At 36.5% G+C, this 22845-nt stretch overlaps 1 protein-coding gene across 1 annotated transcript in view; it reads right to left on the bottom strand.

Annotated features, from left to right (window-relative positions):
- The window catches only part of HDAC9 (histone deacetylase 9), a 654335-nt gene that overhangs the window by 5560 nt on the left and 625930 nt on the right, over positions 1–22845 (bottom strand). The window contains exon 24 of the mRNA XM_046668931.1: positions 16114–16198. Within this exon, the coding sequence (XP_046524887.1) occupies positions 16114–16198 (85 nt within the window). The remainder of the gene's footprint in view (positions 1–16113; positions 16199–22845) is intronic.

The raw sequence follows: 22845 nt of genomic DNA, 5'->3' as shown, positions 1-22845 counted from the left end.
TTTTTTCATAAAATTGCCTGCAATCTTCTTCAAAGCAGAATTTTATGGTTAATAAATTTGAAATTGTGGTATCTGATTTACTCTTCTCAAAAGACTATAGTATTTTTGGTTGACAAATACCATCTCTACAAATGCAGTGCTATCTTGTAAGCTCAGGGCAATTTCTGCTAAACATGGAATATTTTCACTTCCAATTTTTAAAACATTGAAATGAATAACTATTTCATACCAAATATTTTCATGACTACTGTCTTTTTCCTCCTTTCAGAGTAGCTTTCTTTGGCAAACATTCTATATAAGCCAAACTTATCAAAAAAGTTTTTTCCATGGGGCTGCTCTGTTGGTGTAGTAGTTAAGTTCCTGCGCTTTGTTTTGGCACCCCAGGGTTTGCAGGGTTGGATCCCAGGCACGGACCTAGCACTGCTCATCAAGCCATGCTGTGGCAGCATCCCACATAAAATAGAGGATGATTGGCATGGATGTTAGCTCAGCAACAATCTTCCTCAAGCAAAATGAGGAGGATTGGCAAGAGATGTTAGTTCAGGGCCAATCTTCCTCAGGGGGAAAAAAAGTTTTTTCCATTTATGACTTTTCAAAGTTTTATTTACTAAATTTAGATGTTGCAAAATCAAATGACTTCTCAATTTCATTACATTCCAGAACAGAATATAAATTTATCCAGGCAAGAATAGGAGTCTTATCATTGATTCTATAAACAAATAGACATTTTTGAAAGCCTAGTTACAAAGTTTCAAAATCAAATCTTGTGCATGGTTTGAGTGCTTATCCTTCAATTTGTTCGTTTATTCCCTTGCCTTTATGGATCAATTTAAATGCTTTCCTTTTTGAAAACATTGTTTCCTGTAATTGCAATTCCTTAAAATCGTCCAAAGCTGATATTTTTGCTGCATTTCATGACTATTTTTTATCAGCTTCACTGAGGTATAGTCTGCAATCAATGAAACTGACCAATTTTAAGGGTAGGTCATGATGCATGTTGACATATGTGTGCAGTCATATAAGCACTACAACAATCAAAATATAGAATATTTTCTTCACCCCAAAAAGTTCCTTTTGGCCCGTTGTTATCAGTTTCTTACCCTCCTTCTTGGCCCCTGACAATGACTGAAATTCTGCCACTGTACTTTTGTCTGTTCTAGAATTTCATATAAATGGAGCCATACATTATATAGTCCTTAATATCTGGCTTCTTTCACTTAATACTATGAAATTCAAAAGATTTCTTTTTTATAATTGAATAAATTTGATGTAACATTGAGTAAATTTAAAATGTACAGCGTGTTACTTAGATACATTTATATATTAAAAGATTTCTTACCTTTATCTTATCATCTCTATTCTTGTTTCTTTGTATGTAATATGATTTTTCTTTTCTTCTGGCTACTTTTAAGATTAGATTCATTATGATGTTCCTCAGTGTGATTTTATTCATATTTATTCTGCTTGAGATTGATTGAGTTTCTTGGATCTATGGATTTGTAGTTATTATCAAATTTTTAAAACCTTTTTCTATTATTTCTTTTAATATTCCCCCCACTGCCACCTTTTCTGGGACTCCAATTACAGGAATGTTAGACTGATTGATGTTGCCCAATATATCTCTGATACACTATTTTTTCAGTCTTTTTCTCTATTCTTCACTTTGGATAGTTTCTATTGCTTCTTCAGTGTCACTGTTTTTTATTTGTTTGTTTGTTTTTGTCTTCTGTAGTATATAATCTGCCATTAATTCTTCCAGGGTGCACACTGTTTTATTTCAAAAACTTTTCATCTCTAAAACTTTCATTTGCAAGTTTTTTATGTTTTTCCTTTCTCTATGCATCATGCTTGCTCTTTCCTCTTCACACTGGAAGTAACTATTTAAGATTCTTGGCGGCTAATTCCATAATACCTTGCATTCCTGGGTCAGTTTCTATTAAGTCATTTGCCTTGTGGTTCTAAGTCATATTTTCCTACTTTGTTGCAGGCCTGGTAAATTTTCATTTGGATGTCTCACATTGTTAACGTGAGCATTTTTGGTTGTTGAATTTTGTTGTCTTCTTTGAAAGTGTTGGATCTTGTTCTGGCATGGAGTTCAGTTACTTGCAATCAGTATGATCCTTTTGAGGCTCGCTTGTACTCTTTGTTAGAGTGGTTCCAGGGCAGGCTTTAGAATAAGGCTAATTTAGCCCTACAACTAAGTTGAAATCTTTGTGATATCTCTATATGATGTCTTGTACATTATAAGGTCACTTCACTGGCTACTGGGAACGCAAACTATTCCCAGTTTTGTGTGAACTCCTTGGATTGTTTAACCTAGTGTTTTCCATTGGTTAGTTCCCCAGCCTTGTGGAGTTTCACGTCATACATGGAAAGATAAGTAAGACAATGGTTTAAGGAAACTCCAATACAGTTACACAGAGCTAGTTCTCTGTGCAGCAACTTCATGTCAAATATTCTGCCTCACAAATTCTAGTCACTTCAATCTTCCCAAACTCTGATCACTTATCTTCAACTCAGAGAAAATTTGGATTCTCCTTCCCTAGGCTGCAGCCTGGAAACTGCCTCTCATCAGTAAGCTTAGGCAATTATAGAACTCATTTTGTTTTTTCTCTTTCCCTGTTTGTTTCCCGCTGGGATCACAGGCCTCCACTGTCCAATGTCCAAAAACAGTGTTCTATGTTTTTCTGGTTTTCTTTTATTTCTGATAAAAGGACAATTCCTATAGTAGTTACTCCTTCATTTGTGGGGGCCAGAGGTCTATTTATTGAATATTTTGATTAATGAATTCTAACTGATTACAAAAAATGTAATCAAAATTTTAAAAACTCATTTACAAAACAGTTCAATATTACTATAGAATAATCATCTCAAACATTGCTAATGTATGGTTGATAATGGGCAGCAAAGAGAGAAATTTTATACTCCCACGCTGAAGTTTTTTTTCTTTGTCATCGATATCAGCTATATTTCAAAAACCTTGTATTTCATTTTTCACCCTAACTGTGTTTACATAAAAGTATTTGAAATCTTGAGAACAATAGCTTAAATTTTCATTGATAGACTATCAAGCCTGTTTTTTAAAGGAATTTTTGAAAAGTTTATTAAATTTATAATTACATTTCATTAAGTTATTTATAAAAATTTAACGATTTTTGTGTACTCCATAACTAATACCACATACATTTCTGTTCTTTAAGATTGAGCTGTGCTCCATCAAAATTTAGATTTGCATATTAATACAAAATCAAATGATTTTATTGTCATTGTTGAATTTTCACTGTAATAGCATTCAGAATAATGCCCTATGTTTCATTTTTGACAGATTTATTTCCAAAAGCTTTACTTTGATTCCATGAATTGAATGAAAAATATCATACCATTATTAGAATTAACTGATTTTTCTGTTTGAAGCACCTAAGGATACTGTATCATTTAACCAACAGATTCTTCTTGGGAAGTCAATAAACAGCAACTATGTCCTCACTTTGGAGCTTGAAAAAGAACATTTGAAATTGAAAATTCATTTAAAGAATTTAGACGCATAGTCATTTTATCTGAATAAAAAGTCATACTTCATAGAGTGATACTTAAATGCACCTTCTGCAACTGCACTTATTAAACTGTTCTGTTTGCCTTAATTTTTTTTGTTCTTATTAATTACTAAATTTTAAAGTAGATACTGCTATTGATTCAGCAACATTGTGTCTTCAATGTTCATGTCACTCATTATATCACTACGTTCCCATGATGAATGATGAATATTGACAAACATTTTGTGAAAGTTACGTGTTCACTATCAACTTTCTTGGGAAATAACAATTGAGTCTTTTAGCAAATACTAAGTTTTTTAGTAGCAAACTAAGTTTTTTAGCATGCACATTTGTTTTTAAGCACGTTTCAGCCAACAGTGTTCATAGTAGAGTTAAAATATGTAATTAGCAGGGCCGGCCGTGGCCCAGTAGTTAAGTTTGTGCACTCTGCTTCGGCGGCCCAGGGGTTCATCAGTTTAGATCCTGGGCGCAGACATGGCACTGTTCATCAAGCCATGCTGAGGCGGCGTCCCACATAGCACAACCAGAGGCACTCACAACTAGAATCTAAAACTATGTACTGGGGGGCTTTGGGGAGAAGAATAAAAAAAAAAAAAGATTGGCAACGGTTGTTAGCTTAGGTGCCAATCTTTAAAAAAAAAAAGTGTAATTAGCCATAAAACAAATAAATATTTGTGGAATTGCAATGTATAATAATTGACAAAACCTCTGTAGAAAAAATATTCAGAGTGTAAATGCTGCATGCAGGATTGCTCCTTCTCTATTTCTTGAACATATATTATCCACATCTAACTTCTGATTCCCCATGTTTCCCCCAATCTCACCTTCTGGCAGCTTGGTGGCTTCATGCAAGTCACAAGCTGTGGCTACAGCACACCTGCCTGGTGCACCAGGTGGCAGCAATGTTGAATACTTCTCCCTCCACCTCCCAGAACAAAAATTTAGGTGTCCTTTACAACTCATGTCTTGGCTGATGTCTGTTATTTCAATACCCCATCCAGATACCACTTGTTTTGGGTTTTTCATTTTTCAGAAACCAAATTGATCCCACATCTTGTTTTTGCAAATAAAGTTATATTGAAACAGAACTCTGCTCATTACACATTGGCTATGGCTGCTTCCTTGCCACAATGGAAGAGTTAAGCAGTTGAAACACAAAGCTTTATATATTTACTACCCAACATTGTACAGAAAAACTTTGTTGACTTCTGGTTTAGAGCAAGGAGACTAACATGCCCTGTTTTGTAAAAGATAACTCTGGCAGCACTTTAGAGAATAAATTGGAGAAAGCAAGAGTGTATGTTCATAAACCACTTTGTAGGATATAAAAATGGTCCAGGAGAAAGATGATGGAAGTCTGATTTGGGACAGTGGCCATGGAACAGCAATAACTGGATGGATCAATAAAATGTTTAGTGAGTACAACAAATAGGATGGGGTAATAGAGTGGATGTAGACAGCAATGAACAAACAACATGAAGGATAACTTCTAGATTCTTATCTAGCAAAACTTGAAGGTAGAGGGGTGCCATCTACTTGGATCAAGAAACCTGGGAAAGGTTGAGGTTTGGAGCAAAAATAATGACAGTGGCTTTGGACATGTTGACTAGATGTGCTTTTGTGATATCAAGGGGGAAGATGCTGAGCTAGAAGTTTAATAAACATCTAGAACTCAGATCTGAGGTCTGAGCTGCAGATATAAATTTTTGGAGTTATCCAAGTAGAGGTGACTGTGAAGTTATGGTCTGGGACAAAAACAACATGCCTATGATATGCAATGAGAGTGTGCTTTACATGTAATTTCATATAATTCAAAACTACTTTATAAGATAGATTCTTTCATTTTCCTTATTTACCGTGAGAAAACTGAAGTAAAGAAGACTGAAATAACTTATCCATGCTGCACACTCAGGAAAAGAATATATAGTGTGAAAAGGATTTAGGTAGAGGATGATGGGCTCATTAAGCAGAGATTCTGCATTTAATGTTGCAGCTAGGGGAGTTGGGAAGGGCTCTAATAGTTCATTTGTTTGGTTGGCTAAAACATGCACCAAAAGGTGGCCCATAGTAAATGATTTAGAAATGTTAGACCCACCTTGGTTTAATGAAGAGGAAGGAATTCAAAGACTTAGGAAGATTGGAATGTTAAAGTGAATTTGTCCTTTATGATCTACTCACCCACACTGGGAGGGTCCAGAAGACATACCTTTCATCATGACTGGGAGAAATAAATTTGTGAGGGAAGTCGTGGCATCCTTGAAGAGCCTTGTGGTTGCTCATTTCTGTAAACCATAACTTACAGTGGGAAGTGTGGTCACAGAATTGGGAAACCTAAATGCAATGGGAGTAATAGGATCCCAGGATGGCAGGGGCCAAGTGGCAGCATTCAATTGCTAAAGGCAAGGTGGACATGGTTACCATAATGGACAGCAGAGTCGCAGCAGCTGTTTTGATACGATGGTGGAATGGCCTTTGGACAACTCAGTTTCAGTGCAAGCTAGGTGGTAATATCTTGCGAGACTGGGCAAGGTTCTCCACAAGGATGTAGATGCGCTAGACCATCATACAATATACTGTGCTGCTTCTCCCATATCCAGGATTTATGTGTCCAGGAATCAAGGGGTGGAAATGGGAGTGGCACCACTCACTATTGTATCTAGTGAGCCACTGAGAAAATTTTGCTTCCTGTTCCTGTGACCTTATGTTCTGCCAGTCTAAAGGTCTTAGTTTCAAAGGGAGGAAAGGTTCCTTCAGGAGACACAATAATGATTCCATTGGACTAGTGGTTAAGACTGTTGCCCAGCCACGTTGGACTTCTCATGCCTTAGTTTCTATAATTGCGCTATGGTTATGTAAGATGTCAACATTAGGGTAAGCCAGGTGAAGGTTATAGGAGAACTCTGTATTATATTTGCAACTTTTCTCTAAATCAAAAATTATTTCAAAATAAAAAGTTTAATAAAATCGCTTTTTAAATCTAGTGGTAGAAATGCCACTGGTGACCATAGTGAGACTGCAACTGATCAGAGTGGTTTTGACAGGGATTTGAAGCTGAGAAAATGGAGATAACTAGAGAGAAACAGTCTTCAAGACTTTGTTCCTGAAGGGTTTGGAGAGCAATAGGATGGTAAATTAGAGAAGGAGTGAGGTTGCTGGAGTTTGTTTTTAAGATGGAAAGGATTTTAGGGTGTTTAAATGTTGATGAGAATGAACAGTTCAAAGAAAGGAATTTGGTAGCTACAATTTACTCTAAGTAAGGTTTGTTGCTGAGATTGAGAGGAGGTGAGGTGAATGGAGGTTTGAGGAGAGTGAAGTTTGAAAGAGTAGTTTGAGAGGCAGGGTAAGATGGTCTGAGAAACACAGTAGGATTATAATGGGCCCATTCGAGTTTGGTGACCATAAATTTACAGGAGGCCAAACTGCTAGGATCCATGACAATCGTGAGAAGATCTGTTTGTTTAGGTCAAATGTTTGAGAAAGTTCTTTGTAGAATACATCCAGGACTGAGATTTTATTAGATTAGTAAAGTGGAAGGGCAAGATTTTTAAGGCAGACTGAAAGTTAGAAGGACAAATGAATTTAAGTGTTTTTAAGCTGGACATAGAAAGAACTGAAGGAAAGGGATAATGATTTAGGAGAAATGATGAATTAAAATAACTGCAATACAATAAGGAGTTTTAGGTGTGTGGGTCAACAATTCTATGGCATATGGGTCTGATACATCCCTCTCTGGCAGAGACCTATCTGCCAGTACTGGCTTAGGATTCAGTTTTTTCAGGTGTGTGAAGGGATGGTCATCAGTAACAGATGGTCATCTGCTTTCCAGGTTCCTATTATTTCCTTTCTCATTCTTTATCCCTATAAATATATGTCTTAAAAACAAAACAAAACAAAACTCTCTTTATTATTATTTTAGTGACATTCCATAAGGGAGTGAAAGTAAATGAGTATTTTTAATCTATTATAATTTCTTGACAATAGTGCCCTTCCTCCTTTGTAACCCCATTATAAGGCTTATTATTCTCATTTCTCTTTTCTACTGACTTTCCCTAGTGGCTTGTGATTTTATTTGATTTTATTCATGTATTTAAATATGTATATGTTTATTTACTTGAGCTCATATTTTGTTGAACTTGATCTCTGCATATACAGAAAGTCTAAATTAGGGATACTTTCCTCCAGAAAGGAATTTCATTTGCTTCCTCCAGAACCCAGGAATGGACAAGGAAAAATGCTCTTTAGTACCCATCCAGTCACATCCCCAATTCTGATGCAGAACTTAGGCTTTCTTGTGCAGTTACAGCACTGATATCATCATTGGCCCCAGGGATACTCTCTCTTTCGTGTTACTTACTGCTCCCTATTAAATTTCAGCTTATGTTTTCTTTTTTCCTCTCATTCCCTTACATTCTAGCAAGCCCAGTAATGTATTAAAATAGTCTGTTTTAATGTATGTAGAATATTCTACATTTTAGGAGAGGTCTATTCTAGTGTCTATGCTGGGATACTCGGAAGTAGGAAGTCTGGTGGAACTCTGTTCTTATCTGTGAAATGAGGTGGGAACAGGAAAGCCATGCGCCTTAACAGAAAGAAAATGGGCTTTGACAGCACAGCCAGACCAGGGTTCAAGTCTTGGTTTTACTGCTTAGTAGTTGAAAGACCTTCAACAAGCGACCTAAACTTATTAAGCCTCAATTTATTCACAAACAAGATGAGGAAACTAACTATGCATTGGAGAACTGTGTGAGGACTAGGGATAAATACATAAATACCTACCAAATAATGGTCCCCAAACCTGACTTTTAGCATACCCTATTTCAGTGAATGGTATCTCGCGAGTGTGTGAAGCTCACGTGGGTTCTAAGAGCTGAGTATACAACCACAAAGCATTCCTATTCTTAAAGAGTTTTCAGTCCTAGAAACATGCATAGGTCTATTTATTCTCTTGGTTTGATTAGTTTTGCCTTTGTAGAAACGTAAGTGAAAGAAAACTCATAATTACAGATGAGCTGGAATAAAAAAAATTTCCAGACAAGTTAAGTCTCTAAGCAGATGGCAGATTTTCCTTTTTATTCTGGTACATTCTAGTATTAGTACTCTACCAAACAATAATGAGAGTCTCAACATTTCAAGAGAATGGCTAATTAGAAGTTCAAAATCAACTTTGAAAAAGCCATGTGTACAAGTTTGACCTGGCTCTGATACAAGTAAGGGTTGGCGGGGTTAATAGTGGGAAAATGTCTAACGCTGCTTTTCTTCAGCAAAGGTCTGCCTGGCCCAGGGCTGCAACGTCAAGGCCTCTGTCTAAAGCCAAAAAATCTATGACAAATAGCAGCTCACACCTGACAACAGTCAGGGTTTTAAACTCAACAGGGCAGGGATTTGAAATTCTGCCAATTCTTGCATTTTTTTGTGATTAGATGTATTTTGCAAGTTTACAAGGGGCTCCGAAGTGGATTCATAGCTCCACGGCTCCTTGTAATTTGGTACTGTCCTTCTAGAACTGCCTGTGGCTAAACCTCAGTTAACCGGAACTTCCAAAACTCCAAATCTTCAGTTAAATTGGTTATTTTTCTAAACATGTTACTTTTGGAAGGAATGGGAAAAAGTATACACAAAAAGTGCAAAAGGAATGAATTTATTTGTGACATAGACTGCTTGATTTAGGATCTTGCCTTTGGACACATTAATCGTATGACCTTGGGGAAATTAATTAACCTAGATGTGTCTCAGTTTACTTGGCCATAAAATGGGAATGAAAATAGCACCGACCTCATAGGGTTGATTAAATGAGTTAATCTGTATTCACCAGATTGCTTAGAACAGTGCCTAGAACACTGAAAGCACTCAACAATTATTATTTTCTTATTTGCTAACAGCTTACAGGGTTTGAATTGTATAAATAATTTCATGCAATGTCCTTTCATAACCTCACTGTAGTGAAAAACTGATGTCTAGGATGATACCACCTTCCCCCAAAACTTCAAGCCTTTCAATCAGCAAAGTTTCTTTTCTTAAGTCTAATATTCTTCATTCTCCCTTTCAAACCTTTTCTTCTTCCACTGTTCTCTATCAGAGGAGGTGACATCACCATCTACTCAGTTGTCAAAGCCTGAAACCTATAAATCACTAATCCTCTCCATGCCAATTAGTTACCATACCATGCAATTCTACTTCTGAATTAAACGGCTCACATTTGACAAGAAGCCCTGCTAAATCTCCTATCCTTACTGCAGGCCTAGTGATCTTTTGAAATGCTGGTTTGATCATATCCCTTCCCTGCTTGAAATAAATCCCCAAACCCTTATGAGTTAAAAGCCCCTTTCCAAAATGGTGGATATCTCTTGTTCTTCTCCCCTGGATCTCAATAAGATGGACATGGAGGAGAGAGGAAAAGAGATAGAGATAAGAAAAAAGGTAGAAAATCAAAATGAAATAAAGGTCAAAAAGAGAAGAAAAACTGAGCGTGGGTTAGCATTTGGGTGTGGAGTCAAGAAGCTAATGAAGCTTGTGACCTGATCTCTGCAGCACATGTTGCAATACGGAGAAACAACCCTTTAATCTGTGTGCATGACGTCAAAATATTGGACAATTTCCTCACAACAGGAGATGTATACAAATTCCTTTCAGCTTAGAAACAATTTGGATTTTTTCCTGGATTGATGGATACGCCCCTTCTCCTTGGGAAAGAGCTAGGTAAAGGCTATTATAGTAATGGGAGGAGATGGCTGAGAATGGCATTTCACATCGAAGAAGACAATGCTTGCTATCTTTAAAGAGAGATTTATCTTACTTTAAAAGCTTTTTCCAATAATTACTATCCAGATCTCTTAATCACCAAGAGAACTGAATAGCACTTACTCTGATCACCCACTCTAATACAGCATCAACCATGTTTGTATTTTATTTTACCAACTAAATAAATCTCTCTAATGGAAATAGAGTAGAAATGAAATCAACAAAATTAGCACTCCTTTGTTCATTTCTAACATTGGTTGTTACTTCTCAGGGTAATTTCCAGAACAGCAGGTATAATGATTTTATAAAAAGAGGAAGAGGAGGAGGAGGAGAAGGAGAAGGAAAAAATAGTAGTGGGAAGAAGGGGAGGAAGTCATTCACTCAATAACACATATACAAAACATAAATTAAGCACAGTTCTGACAAGGAGTAGGTGTCAACTATACTTGTCTACGATCACCCAGAGAAAACTTGATTTCATTTTTATTTCTCTCGAATGGGTGAAAGGTTGTGCTCTGCACATTATAGGTGCCTGAACTACGTGGATAGCTGACTACCTTGTAGTCAGCTACATATGTACATGGTATATTCTCCTGCAATCAGAAAATAATATCCCTTTCCATAGTGGTCTGAAAAGTTGGATAAATTCAGAGGAGCATTAATTCACTTCTCATTGCCCTAAATAATACTGTGTGTGTGTGTTTAAAAAAATAGAGATTTTCCATACTGGCAAATTTTATATGCAGGAGACATGGATGTTGTTCCTCCATTTATATAGAACAAATTTGACAAGAACATACAGTGACACTGCAAATACTGTCCCTCCTCATTCTGGCCTATGTCACCATTTTGCTGGGGTTGGCATAATAAGGAATTCTAAGAAGACCCCAATCCAATAGACAAGGAAGAATCCCTGGAGTGGGCAAAAGATAAAAGTGGGAGTGGAGGAGGAAATTCCTACTGTTCTTTTATGATTCTGCTTCTTATTTCCCATTTTGTTGCCACAGCCGCACCAACTTAGAAAAACAGTGTGGTGATATGCCATGTCATTCCTCTTGAAATTCCTCAGAAAAGTTAAACGTCTTGCTCATCGTCACATGGCTGGTGAGTGGAGAAGAGGGTTATACTGGAATTCATATCACTTTTAAATCTTCTACACTAGTGTTTTTCAACTTATCAGCTGCAAACCGCTGGAGGGTTGCAGCAAAATTTTAAAAGAATCCTCAGATCCTTATGCACATATATATTTTCTTGATCCATGAATCAAAAGATACTATGATTATCACTATTATCATGCAGGAGGTCTATAAAATTGGTTGACACTTAAAAAGAGTACTCTTTTTGCTAAAAAATTTAAATAAATGAAAAGAAACCATGGTTCTCTACTTGTGGTTTTCATATTTTTGGGTTTCACAGATCAATATCAATATCATTCGTTATATGTTTTTAGAACTTAAAATTATAGTCTTTCAAACTAAATAAATTTAGTTTTATGGAAAACTCACTTCATGGTTCTTCCCTTCAAAATCAGTGAAAATGTTATCATGGGCCAACACTGGTGTGAAAAATGGCATTTGGAAACCTCTCACTATGCTATGCAGAAGAAGGGAAGAGTTTAATGGACTCTGTAAGTTCTTAGGATGGGTTTCGGGAAAGGAAACGTACATATGAGGATCCTTTGTCCTTCTCTGGGCTGATTCTTACCTGGCATCACTTGTTGGTGATTATAGCTGGCTAGCCAACCACTAGATTCAGCTCTGAGAACTGCCACTTCCAAGCTTAGCAATGGAAATGGTAGCTGACAAGTAATCTATGTTCTTCCTAATTTAGAAATGATTCATCATTGTGGGTTGTGAAAGAGAGAGAAGAAATGGGCTTTCATACATTTTGCCTGCTCTTCTTAATCCATTCTGCATGGGCTAGCCAAGGAGCATAATTACCTAGGCTAGTTAACAAAACCAATCTGAGCCAAGAAAAGAATGTGGCAAATATTGACAGACTGTTTGACTCATTCATTCAACAAACTTTTGCAGAGCACCTACTATGTACCAGACATCATGCAAAGGGTACAGCAATTAAAAACAAAGAACATCGGCATAAACAATGTCTGCCATGAAAACACACGGGAAATATACCCAATGTAGAATAGGGATGAAGGGGGATTCATAGATGGCTTCCCAAAAGAGATCACATCTGAGCTAACTCTTGAAAAGTTAATAAGGGTGAGGCAGAAGACTTTGTTAGCAGAGAGAACAGCATGTGCAAACATGAAGCTTCTTGACCATGATGCCCTTTCGTCATCTCAAAGATGGTTGGTCTTTGTACACATCCACCATCTTGAGATGAAACCAGTCTCTGACCTGTCAGGAGGGGTCTTTACCTGTCAGGAAAAATGGTTGCCCTGCTGTTACCTTGTAAGGCCTTTTCTTCTCAACTAAATGAGTAACATAAACAAGGACAAGAGGGATGAGCCTGCTGCAAAATACTCACACACATGTGGCCAGGCAAAGGGCCAATGCTAATCACAGTCTCCAGCACCTGCATACCCTCAGCTGGGGGGCTCAGTTCTCAAAGAGAAATTCACATAAGGCCTGTCAGCACCTTGCTGTCTGTCTTGGGACAGGGCTGTCTAGGAACTTGCCTGAATGTTTCCCACATGCTACAAGGCCTGCTTCTCAACATTTACATAGTTTCCTGATATTGTAGTTCAAAATTGTAGCACAAAAGAGTTCTTCAGAACCTGGGCTAGGAGATAGGCTGAAATTCAAACACCTCCCGAAGTTAAAAGGAGGCACCTGTGTGACACTCAGAGGCATACGAAGAGGAGATTCTCCTGTTAAACAAAGGCTACCTGCACGGCTGACTTCATAAACAAGCAACCTGTGCAGTCACACAGGGCCTCATGTTCAGAAGGCCCTCATGCTTGGTTCAATGCTCTGCTGTCATCTTCTTGAAATTATCAACAATTTTTTAAAAAGGAAGCATTCACATATTTTCATTGTGCACTGGGATACAAGTGATGTAGTGAGTCCTGACTACTTTTCCCAGCAAAAGGGAAATGGAAAGCCCAATCAAGAACCTGGAGTTCTACAGGAGCACTTGAAATGGGAGAGTAGTGGGTTATAAAACAGAGAAAAGTAGGGCCAGCCCTGGTGGCCTAGTGGTTAAGTTCAGTACGGTCTGCTTCGGCAGCCCAGGTTTGGTTCCCGGGTGTGGACCTACACCACTCTGTTAGCAGCCATGCTGTGCTGCTGGCCCACACACTAAAAAAACAGACGAAGACTGGCACAGATGTTAGCTCAGGGTGAATCTTACTCAGAAATAAAAAAAACAAAGGAAAACAGAGAAAAGTAAAAGAGTACAACTTTACAGCTTGTAAGGAAATCTAGCATTGTTTGCTATGCCAGGAGCCCATAATTTAAATTTTCTAAGCTATTATGAAGTTTGTCTGAAATATGCATATTATTTTACTGTTTTATGGCCCTTAGGCAGCCCTTTTCTGTTTCTTTAGTCAGGAAGAGCAGCTCCAAACACACACAATTTAAGAACCACATAAAAATGTACTACACAGTGGTCAAAGCCACAGTACTGAGCCACATGGTACTGATTTTTACCCCATGTCCCAAATGGTGAGAGATCACTCTTATCTCATGTTTTTCTTTCCCTTTACAACCTCAACCCACCATTCAGTTCCTGCTCAACCACAATTTGAATTCTCCTAGTGGTGATGCTACTATCAGTCTTTTTGGTAAACATTTTTTTGCATCACCAGCACCTTGATTTTCATCAGGACCGGCTACATAATTTGTGAAGCCCAGTGCAAAATGAAAAGGTGGGCTCCTTATTCAAAATTAAGTAAGAACTTCAAAGTAGCAACAGTAAGAGCATTAAACCATGCATAGGGCCCTTCTAAATGTGGGACCTATATCACTGCACATACTGAATGCCCATGAAGCCAGCCCTGATTCTCATTGGCCAGAATCTGGTCATGTACCCATCCCTTAACCAATCACTGTTAAAGGGGTTGACTAGTTTACCCTTACACTAAGAACAGCTCCAGGGGAGCTGGGCATAAATTCATTTTCCCCTGAGTTGCATGGTGTCTCATGGCAAGGATTCATGAGTGAAACCAGCCTTCTTTTGAGTAGAACTAAGGAAGGCATGGTTGCTGAGCAGCCAACAGTTCCCATGACACCATATATCCATGAGTCAGAAGGAGGAACTCTTCTCCAGAAGCTTGCTTTGATGCAAGCTTGGTTCCCTAGGGCCTTGAAGAGTTATTCAAATCCTTCCTACTCAAATCTGCCTATGCTCAATTCCCAGGCTCCCATGCACTTTACACCTCTTCCCTGCTGCCAATCCTTCCTGTAGGTACATGAAGGTACATGAAGATATGATTCCTGTCCTCCTATGATTATCATCTTATTAAGGAACCATGACTAACCACAAAATACACAAAAACTCAAGTAATAGAGAAATCTAAAATAAAAGAACACTAATTAAAATGCACGTTAGTGCTGAGAGTTTCTAGAAGTATTGGATTAACAAGCGCTGGGTAGATGTTTCAATAGGAGTTTAGGAGGAAATGGATTTTTAAATGGGGGAAACGGTCAGTGTTGGGTGATGTGAAATGAATTTTGGAGCAGAAGACAGTGATGCACAATCCATAGTGGCAGAATTCTCATACAACAAGCTTTGATAGCAGAGCGAATCATTTTCAAGAGTCAAACACGTTTGTTGTCTAGAGCAGACTGCCACTGTTAGTGGTGAATGGAAAAATGACAGGCAGCAGAAAGTCGTTACTAGGAAATTAGATCCAATGCAAAATGCAACAGTACAGTTTCTGAAGATATACACAAACTATGATTTTTCACACCTATGTGAAAAGTGAGTCCTGTGCTCTATTATTCCCCTTCATGCTTTCATGTTAATTTGTGCTTGATTTCAGTGTGTGTGTGTGTGTGTGAATGTGTGTGCATGCATGTTATCATCTAGCCACTAGATCACCAGGGAACTGTATGTGTGTGAATGTTATCATATAAAAAGAATAACTCTTGACAAAGTAACAGCAAGTGAAGGGAAGTGGATAGTAAAAAGTCACTGACTGTCCCTGCTTTGTTTAGTTGGTTTTTAATTGTGTGGCTTTCTCATTAACTTTTTCCTCTCTTGACAAACTTAAAACCAGTAAATGATTGCTGAATTCCAACATCATTAGGAGATAACTTAACCTTAGTTAAGACTAGACAATATAATTACAATTTCTTTATTAATTTCATCGTTCTAGGTAGATGCTTAGTGGTAATAATGGAAAAAAATCCAAATACTTGGAAAATATGAGAAAAACAAGATTTTAAATCTAGAGTCTCTGAGCTATGTTATTAATGTAAGATAAGATTGCCACATTAAGAGCAAGGCAATAATGGGGCTGGCCCCGTGGCCGAGTGGTTGAGTTCGCGCGCTCCGCTGCAGGCGGCCCAGTGTTTCGTTGGTTCGAATCCTGGGCGCGGACATGGCACTGCTCATCAAACCACGCTGAGGCAGCGTCCCACATGCCACAACTATGAAGGACCCACAATGAAGAATATACAACTACGTATCAGGGGGCTTTGGGGAGAAAAAGGAAAAAATAAAATCTTAAAAAAAAAAAAAGAGCAAGGCAATAATATAGGTATGAATACATAATATGTGCAAATTATAGTAACTAAATTTTTCTTATATTTGAGAAACTCAAATATGTTTTTCATGTGCTCTAATTCTCAATGTAAGTTTAATTAGTTGTACCCGATTAGAAATTTAAAAAAAAACAACTTTAAAGACATACTTTGAATTTCAATGATCTTCTGTAAAGAAATAACGGCATTCATATTCGGGGTTTGCTGGAGAATATCTTCTGCAAGTGGCTCCAGCTGCAAGAATAGGAGATAATAACGTGAGCAGAATGACTTTATAGTAAGTCTGACAGAAGCAAAGCAAATTGAAACAACCACCCCCCCATAAAAGCTTGCTCTAAGAACTAGTTAACATTTTCCTGATATCACTTCTAAAAGTTTAACCAGTTTTATTTTCTCTTTTGCAGCCATGTAATTGAATTCCAAGGGGCTTTTCTATTGGTCACAAGACTAATCTATGAAGCCCCTGAAGCAGGTGCATGTCTGTGTATTATTCATTAAAAATCTGAGTTATTTGTGTAATTTTTGTAGGTTCCTCACAAAACAAATTCCATCATGTCTGTATATGCAGCTGGGCCCTGCAAACAAAATCTCAGGGAAGTTGCAGTAGACAGACAGTGAGCAGTGTATTATTCATACATTCGCAGAGTTTTTACATCTAACCACCTTACACTTTCAGACACTTCATGGTAGAAAGCCACAAGACACAGCTACTCTTATTTAATTGCTATTGAATACGTGGTAGAGAAAATGTTCAAATAAAACCAAAGGTAAAATAATTGTACATTTTCATTTAACTTCAACTGTATTCATAACTACGCAGATGTCCATGTGGAAGTACAGGACAAATTCCTGTCTTGCAAATCTATCAGGATCTTCTGGAATTACACTGATTTTTCACGGAGAATCTCAGAAAACATTGCTTTGCAAGAAATGAAGAGGAGCTTTAAGTAATTTATGGAGGGTTTTGGCAGAACTAAATCTGATGATGCATCCCTGGGAATACATTGGTGATGTAGCTGGAGTAGCGGCAGAAACTACATAGCCAGGACACTTGCAAACAAAATAGCTGTCCAGCTATGGTGACCCAGAAAGCAAGGAAAGTAAGAGTAACAAAGGGATTAACAAAAAAGGAGTTTTCTTAGAAAATTTATAGTTAGTAGTCTCAAATATAAACTGATGGTCCAACTATAGTAGGACACGAATTGGAACTGATGTCACTAGACGTTGTACTCATCTATGTCTCTTCATCTGTAGTAAAAGACTCAGGGATTTCAAGTTTCCATAGCATATGTGAGTGAATCTTCCCCCAGGGTCTCTCTGAATTGATTATTCTATACTTCAATCATGGAATCTAAAACAATAGCACCTTTCTTCCAGATGCCATAGGATAAGAGACTAGCTCAGGGATATTTATATATGGGTAAATTCACTAAATATAACTTTCCAGAATGTTTTTTTTAGCTGCCAAAGAAAAACCTTTAAAACATCAAAAGGTTTATTTGCAATACAGTTTGGCGAGAGGAAAAAGAAAAAAAACACCAGTGTCAGTGAAAGGTTCTGCAATCTTAAACTCTTAAATTTTGTTAAACTCGTTTTTTTACATCTGGTATGTCAGATAGTATCTTCAAGAATATGTTATCCTAGCAACACCCTCTTAACTCAGAGGAACTAATGAATCATAAACAGAAGGTTACTTGGAAAACTCTTACTCCAGAATTAGACAGGGTTGAGTTACCTTGCTCATAAATAATCTTTCCTTTCACTTCTGTCTCAGAGCTCAGAAAAATGTTTTAATAGAAATCAGGTAGATTTTACTAATAAATGTTTTGAAACATCACTCTATGTTAAAATACTTAAGAACAAAAGTAAAAGATGATATCAGCGTATTTAGTTCTTCAAAAAGCTTTCCTATGACTTTAGGTTAAAAATGCTGACAAACTAAAAGGTGCTGGCTACTGGAAAGAAAGCTACAGGCAGATCATTAATGTAAAAAACTCACTTCTAGAACTCTCTCGCGTTGAGGTCTGTGGACTATTTTTAAGACCTGGGTTACGTAGAAAGTAAACGTGATTCAGGGTGTTGAGAGTAAAAATACAAACAACCCTAAACCTTCCATTTGGACTCGTCAGTTAGATACGATAAAATTGTGTCTACTTTTAAAGGCAACCTAGAGAATTAAGGCAATTACATTGATAATTTAAGCCTCCCAAACCATTTCCCTGCATGTTTTAGGTGAATGTCATTTAGAGGATTTAACCTTCAGTTAATTGCCGCAATTTGTTTCATTTTGAGAGTATACACACACACAGAGCTGAATTCAGAAAGTTCTCAATGTAGGTTCTTTAGTTTTTTTCGGGCAGCTCTGCAGAGAAGGCAATGGGTAATACTCTCAGTTGGCAAGAAAGCAAGCGGCATTTAGAGTCTGTTTTCATAAAATTAAAACCTTTCATAGAGGGACCACAGAATTGAGTTGTCTTTTCTAGAGAGTTTATTATTTAATCATTCACAATTATAAGCACTAAAAACATCTGATTAAAATATCTATTTAATAAACATTTATGAGTATTGGTCATTATTAGTAATCTAATAACGAACTGTAATGAAATAATATTAAATAATCATTTTTAAAGTAAAAATATGCAGCAAAACTGTTATGTATTTAGTTTGGCTGATAAGGTGTAGCTAAAACATTGGCTATTGAGGCTAATCAATGTTAGTAAGAGTTATTAAAAGATAAATAAGGAAGTAATTTATGCAAGCTAGAGAACTTTTGCATGAAAACATTATAGCTTGATAAAGCAGAAGGAGATGTAGGGAATATCACATACCCATCATGCCATCTTTGTTGAGCAATTTCATCAAGTAATAATAATTATCATGCAGTTATAAGATACACTAGATAATTTTAACACAACCTCTTGACACATGAAGCTCTCATCTAGCTTTATTTAATCTAAAGCTTAATTGCAACCATTACGGTAATTCTTTATATAATTTTCAGACTCAGTGACAGGGAAATATATTTTTCTACATCTTTTACAGAAAGTTGCAACACTGTATTGATACAATTCAGATGTTTGTTAAATTGCACATACCATGTAATTTCTAAGTACTACAGCTATTTTAAAACACTATAAAACTGTGGCCATTATCAGGTTGTGAATAAGTAATTTGTAGATTCTCTAGAATCAGATCATTTAAATTATCAAAAATCATTTTAGTTGGCTAAGATGCGCTTGTGTAAACAGGAAAGGGTATCCTTAGAGAAGCTCTTGAGAAAGAGTTTTAAACTCTCTCTGCACTTATGAGACTTAAATACCAGCATTTGCTTACTTCATGTTTGACTTGTTGGTTTGATTTTCTAATTTCTTGAGTTGTATGCTTCTATCTTTAATTTTAAGCTTTCTTCTATTCACATGTGTACAGTTAAAGCTTTATATTTTTCTCTAAATCCAGCTTTATACACATTATACAAGTTTTGAAATTTCATATTTTCATAATGATTCGACTCAAAATATTTTCAAATTTTCATTGTGATTTCTTTGACACATGAGAGGTTGTATTTTAAAATCTCCAAATAGGGGCCGGCCCGGTGGCACAGCGGTTAAGTGTGCACGTTCCGCTTCTCAGGTGCCTGGGGTTCGCCGGTTCGGATCCCGGGTGTGGACATGGCACCTCTTGGCACACCATGCTGTGGTAGGCGTCCCACATATAAAGTAGAGGAAGATGGGCACAGATGTTAGCTCAGGGCCAGGCTTCGTCAGCAAAAAGAGGAGGACTGGCAGTAGTTAGCTCAGGGCTAATCTTCCTTGGAAAATAAAATAAAATAAAATAATCTCCAAATATATGAGATTTTCCAATTATCATTTTATTTCAAATTATACAACTAATTTATTTTTTTTTAGTTTTGTTTTTATATTTCATTATTTTATTTTACATCACTGGTATTTTACTTATTTTATTTTAATTTTATTGTATTAAGAACACAACATGAGATCAAATCACTTAAATTTTTAAGTGTAAAATACATTATTGTTGACTATTGGTACAGTGTTTTAGAGTAGATCTCTACAGCTTTTTCATCTTGCTTGACTGAAACTTTATGCCCATTGATAAATAACTCTCCATTTCCCCCTCCCCCTAGCCCCTGACAACTACCAATCACTATTCCACTCTTTGACTCTATGAATTTGATTATTTAGACACCTCATATAAGTGGAATCATGCGGTATTTGTCTTTCTGCAACTAGATTATTTCACTTAGCTTAATGTCTTCAAGGTTTATCCATGTTGTGGCATATTGCAGAATCTTTTCCTTTTTAGGGCAGAATAGTATTCCATTGTATGTATATACCACATTTATCCATTCATCTGTCAATGGACATTTAGCTTGTGTCCACATCTTGGCTATGGTGAATAGTGCTGCAATGATCATAGGAATGATAATATCTCTTCAAGATCCTGATTTTGATTCTTTTGGATAAACACCCAAAAGTGAGATTGCCAGATCATATGACAGCTCTATATTTAATTTTTTGAGGGCCCTCTATACTGTTTTTCATAGCAGCTGCACCATTTTGCATTCCTACCAACAGTGTGCAAGGGTTCCAATTTCTCCATATCCTTGCCATCACTTGCTGTCTTTGTTTATTTGATAATAGTCATACTGACATCCTGAATGTCATGTGATATGCAAGGTGATATCTCATTTGTGGTTTTGATTTGCATTTCCCTGATGATTAGTGATGTTAAACATTTTTTCATATATGTGTTGGCCATTTGCATGTTTTCTTTGAAGAAATGTCTATTCAAGTCCTTAGCCCATTTTTTAATCAAGTTATTAGTATTTTTTACTACTGAGATGTTGAGTTCCTTATATATTTTGGAGATGAACACCTTATCAAATATATGGTTTGCAAATATTTTTTCCCATTCCATAGATTGTTTTTTCACTGTGTTGATTGTTTCCTTTTCTGTACAGAAGCTCTTTAGCTTGATATAGTCCCACTTGTTTATCTCAGATTTGTTGCCAATGCTTTTGATGTCATATTCATGAAATCATTGCCAAGATCAATGTAATGAGCTTTCCCCCAGTTTTCTTTTGGGTGTTTTACAGTTTTGGGTCTTATGTTCAAGTCTTTAATCCATTTTGAGTTTATTTTTCTGTATGGTGTAAGATAAGGGTCCAGTTTCATTTTTTTACAAGTAGATATCCAGTTTTCCAACACCATTTGTTCAAGAGACTACCCTTTCTCCATTATGTATTCTTGGCAACCTTGTGGAAGATCAGTTGTCCATTTATGTGTAGATTCATTTTTGTGCTTTCTATCTGTTCCCTTGGCTATATGTCTGCCTTTATGGCAGTACCATATTGTTTTGATTACTATAGCTTTATAACATATTTTTAAATCAGGAAGTGTGATGCCTCCAGCTTTCTTCCTCTTTCTCAAGACTGATTTGTTTATTTACTGTTCCATATAAATTTTAGAATTGTTTTTTGCTATTTCGGTAAAAAATGTCATTGGAATTTTGATAAGGATTTCACTGAATCTGTTGATAACTTTGGTTGGTACGGGCATTTTAATAGTATTAAATCTTCCAATCCACAAATATGGGATGTCTTTCCATTTGTTTGTGTTATGTAATATTGATTCTAACTCATTTTCACTGTGGTAAGAGATTATACTCTGTATGAATAAAATTAGTTGAAATTTATTGAAACCTGCTTTATGCTCCCAAATATGGTCTATTTTAAAAAATATTACAAGTGTATTTGAAAAGAATGATATTCTATAGCTATTGAGTATGGCCTATTATATATTTCAATTAAGGCATGTTTATTAAGGTGTTTAAATCTTCTAAATACTCTCCTTTTTATTGTCTTCTTTCTCTGTCAGTTCCTGAGAGAAATGTGTTAAAATTTGTCATTATGTTGGTGGTTTTGACTATTTTTCATTTGTTTCTTTCAATTTTTGTTTCATGCATTTTGAAACTGTGTTGTGGATACACAAATTTTGAATTATTTTATCTTCTCAGTTAATAGAATATTTACCACAATGAAGCAACTCTATTTATCTCTAGTTCCTTTTTTTGTCTTAAAGTCCACTTTATCTGATGTTAATATAATCACATGAGCTCTCCTTCAGTTAGTTTCTGTAGTTTAATCCTTTTCATTTTTTTATATTCAATCTTTCTTTATCATTATATTACAGAAAGTGTCCCTTTAAACAGCATTTGTTATTACACCGTTATAATCTTTGCTTTTATTGGCAAACTAAATACACTCATATGTGTTTTGTGGAACTGCATAAGCTGATTCTAAAATTTTATATGAAAACACAGAGGGGACAAATGTAGCCAAGACTGTCTTGAAGAAAAACAAACTGGAGTATTTGTTCTACCAGATATCAGGATTTCTTATAAAACTACAGTAGTTAAGACAGTCTGATAATGTCATGAGGATAGACAAAGAGATACGTGAAACAGAATAGAGTCTCCATGTATATATGGACAAAGATACCACTGCCGATCCATAAAGAATAGATGGTCTTTTCAATAAATGGTACTGAATCAACTATATATACACATTTAAAAAAAACCACTTGACTTCAACTTCATGCCACATACTCAATTCCTGATGAATTGTGCATCTAAATGTTGAAGTCAAAAATAAATCTTTAACGTGGGTCAGTCCCATGGGCTAGTGGTTAACTTTGGCATGCTCCTCCTTGGCAGTCCAGATTTGTTTCCCAGGCATGGACCTATACCACTTGTTGGTGGCCATGCTGTGGCAGAAACCCCCATACAAAGCAGAGAAAGACTGGCACACATGTTAGCTCAGGGCGAATCTTCCTCAAGCAAAAAGAGGAAGATTGGCAAGA

The sequence above is a fragment of the Equus quagga genome, chromosome 8 (genome assembly GCF_021613505.1).
Source record: "Equus quagga isolate Etosha38 chromosome 8, UCLA_HA_Equagga_1.0, whole genome shotgun sequence".
NCBI lineage: Eukaryota > Metazoa > Chordata > Mammalia > Perissodactyla > Equidae > Equus > Equus quagga.
Note: the sequence above shows the minus strand (reverse complement) of the source record. Positions and strands in the feature narration are given on the sequence as shown.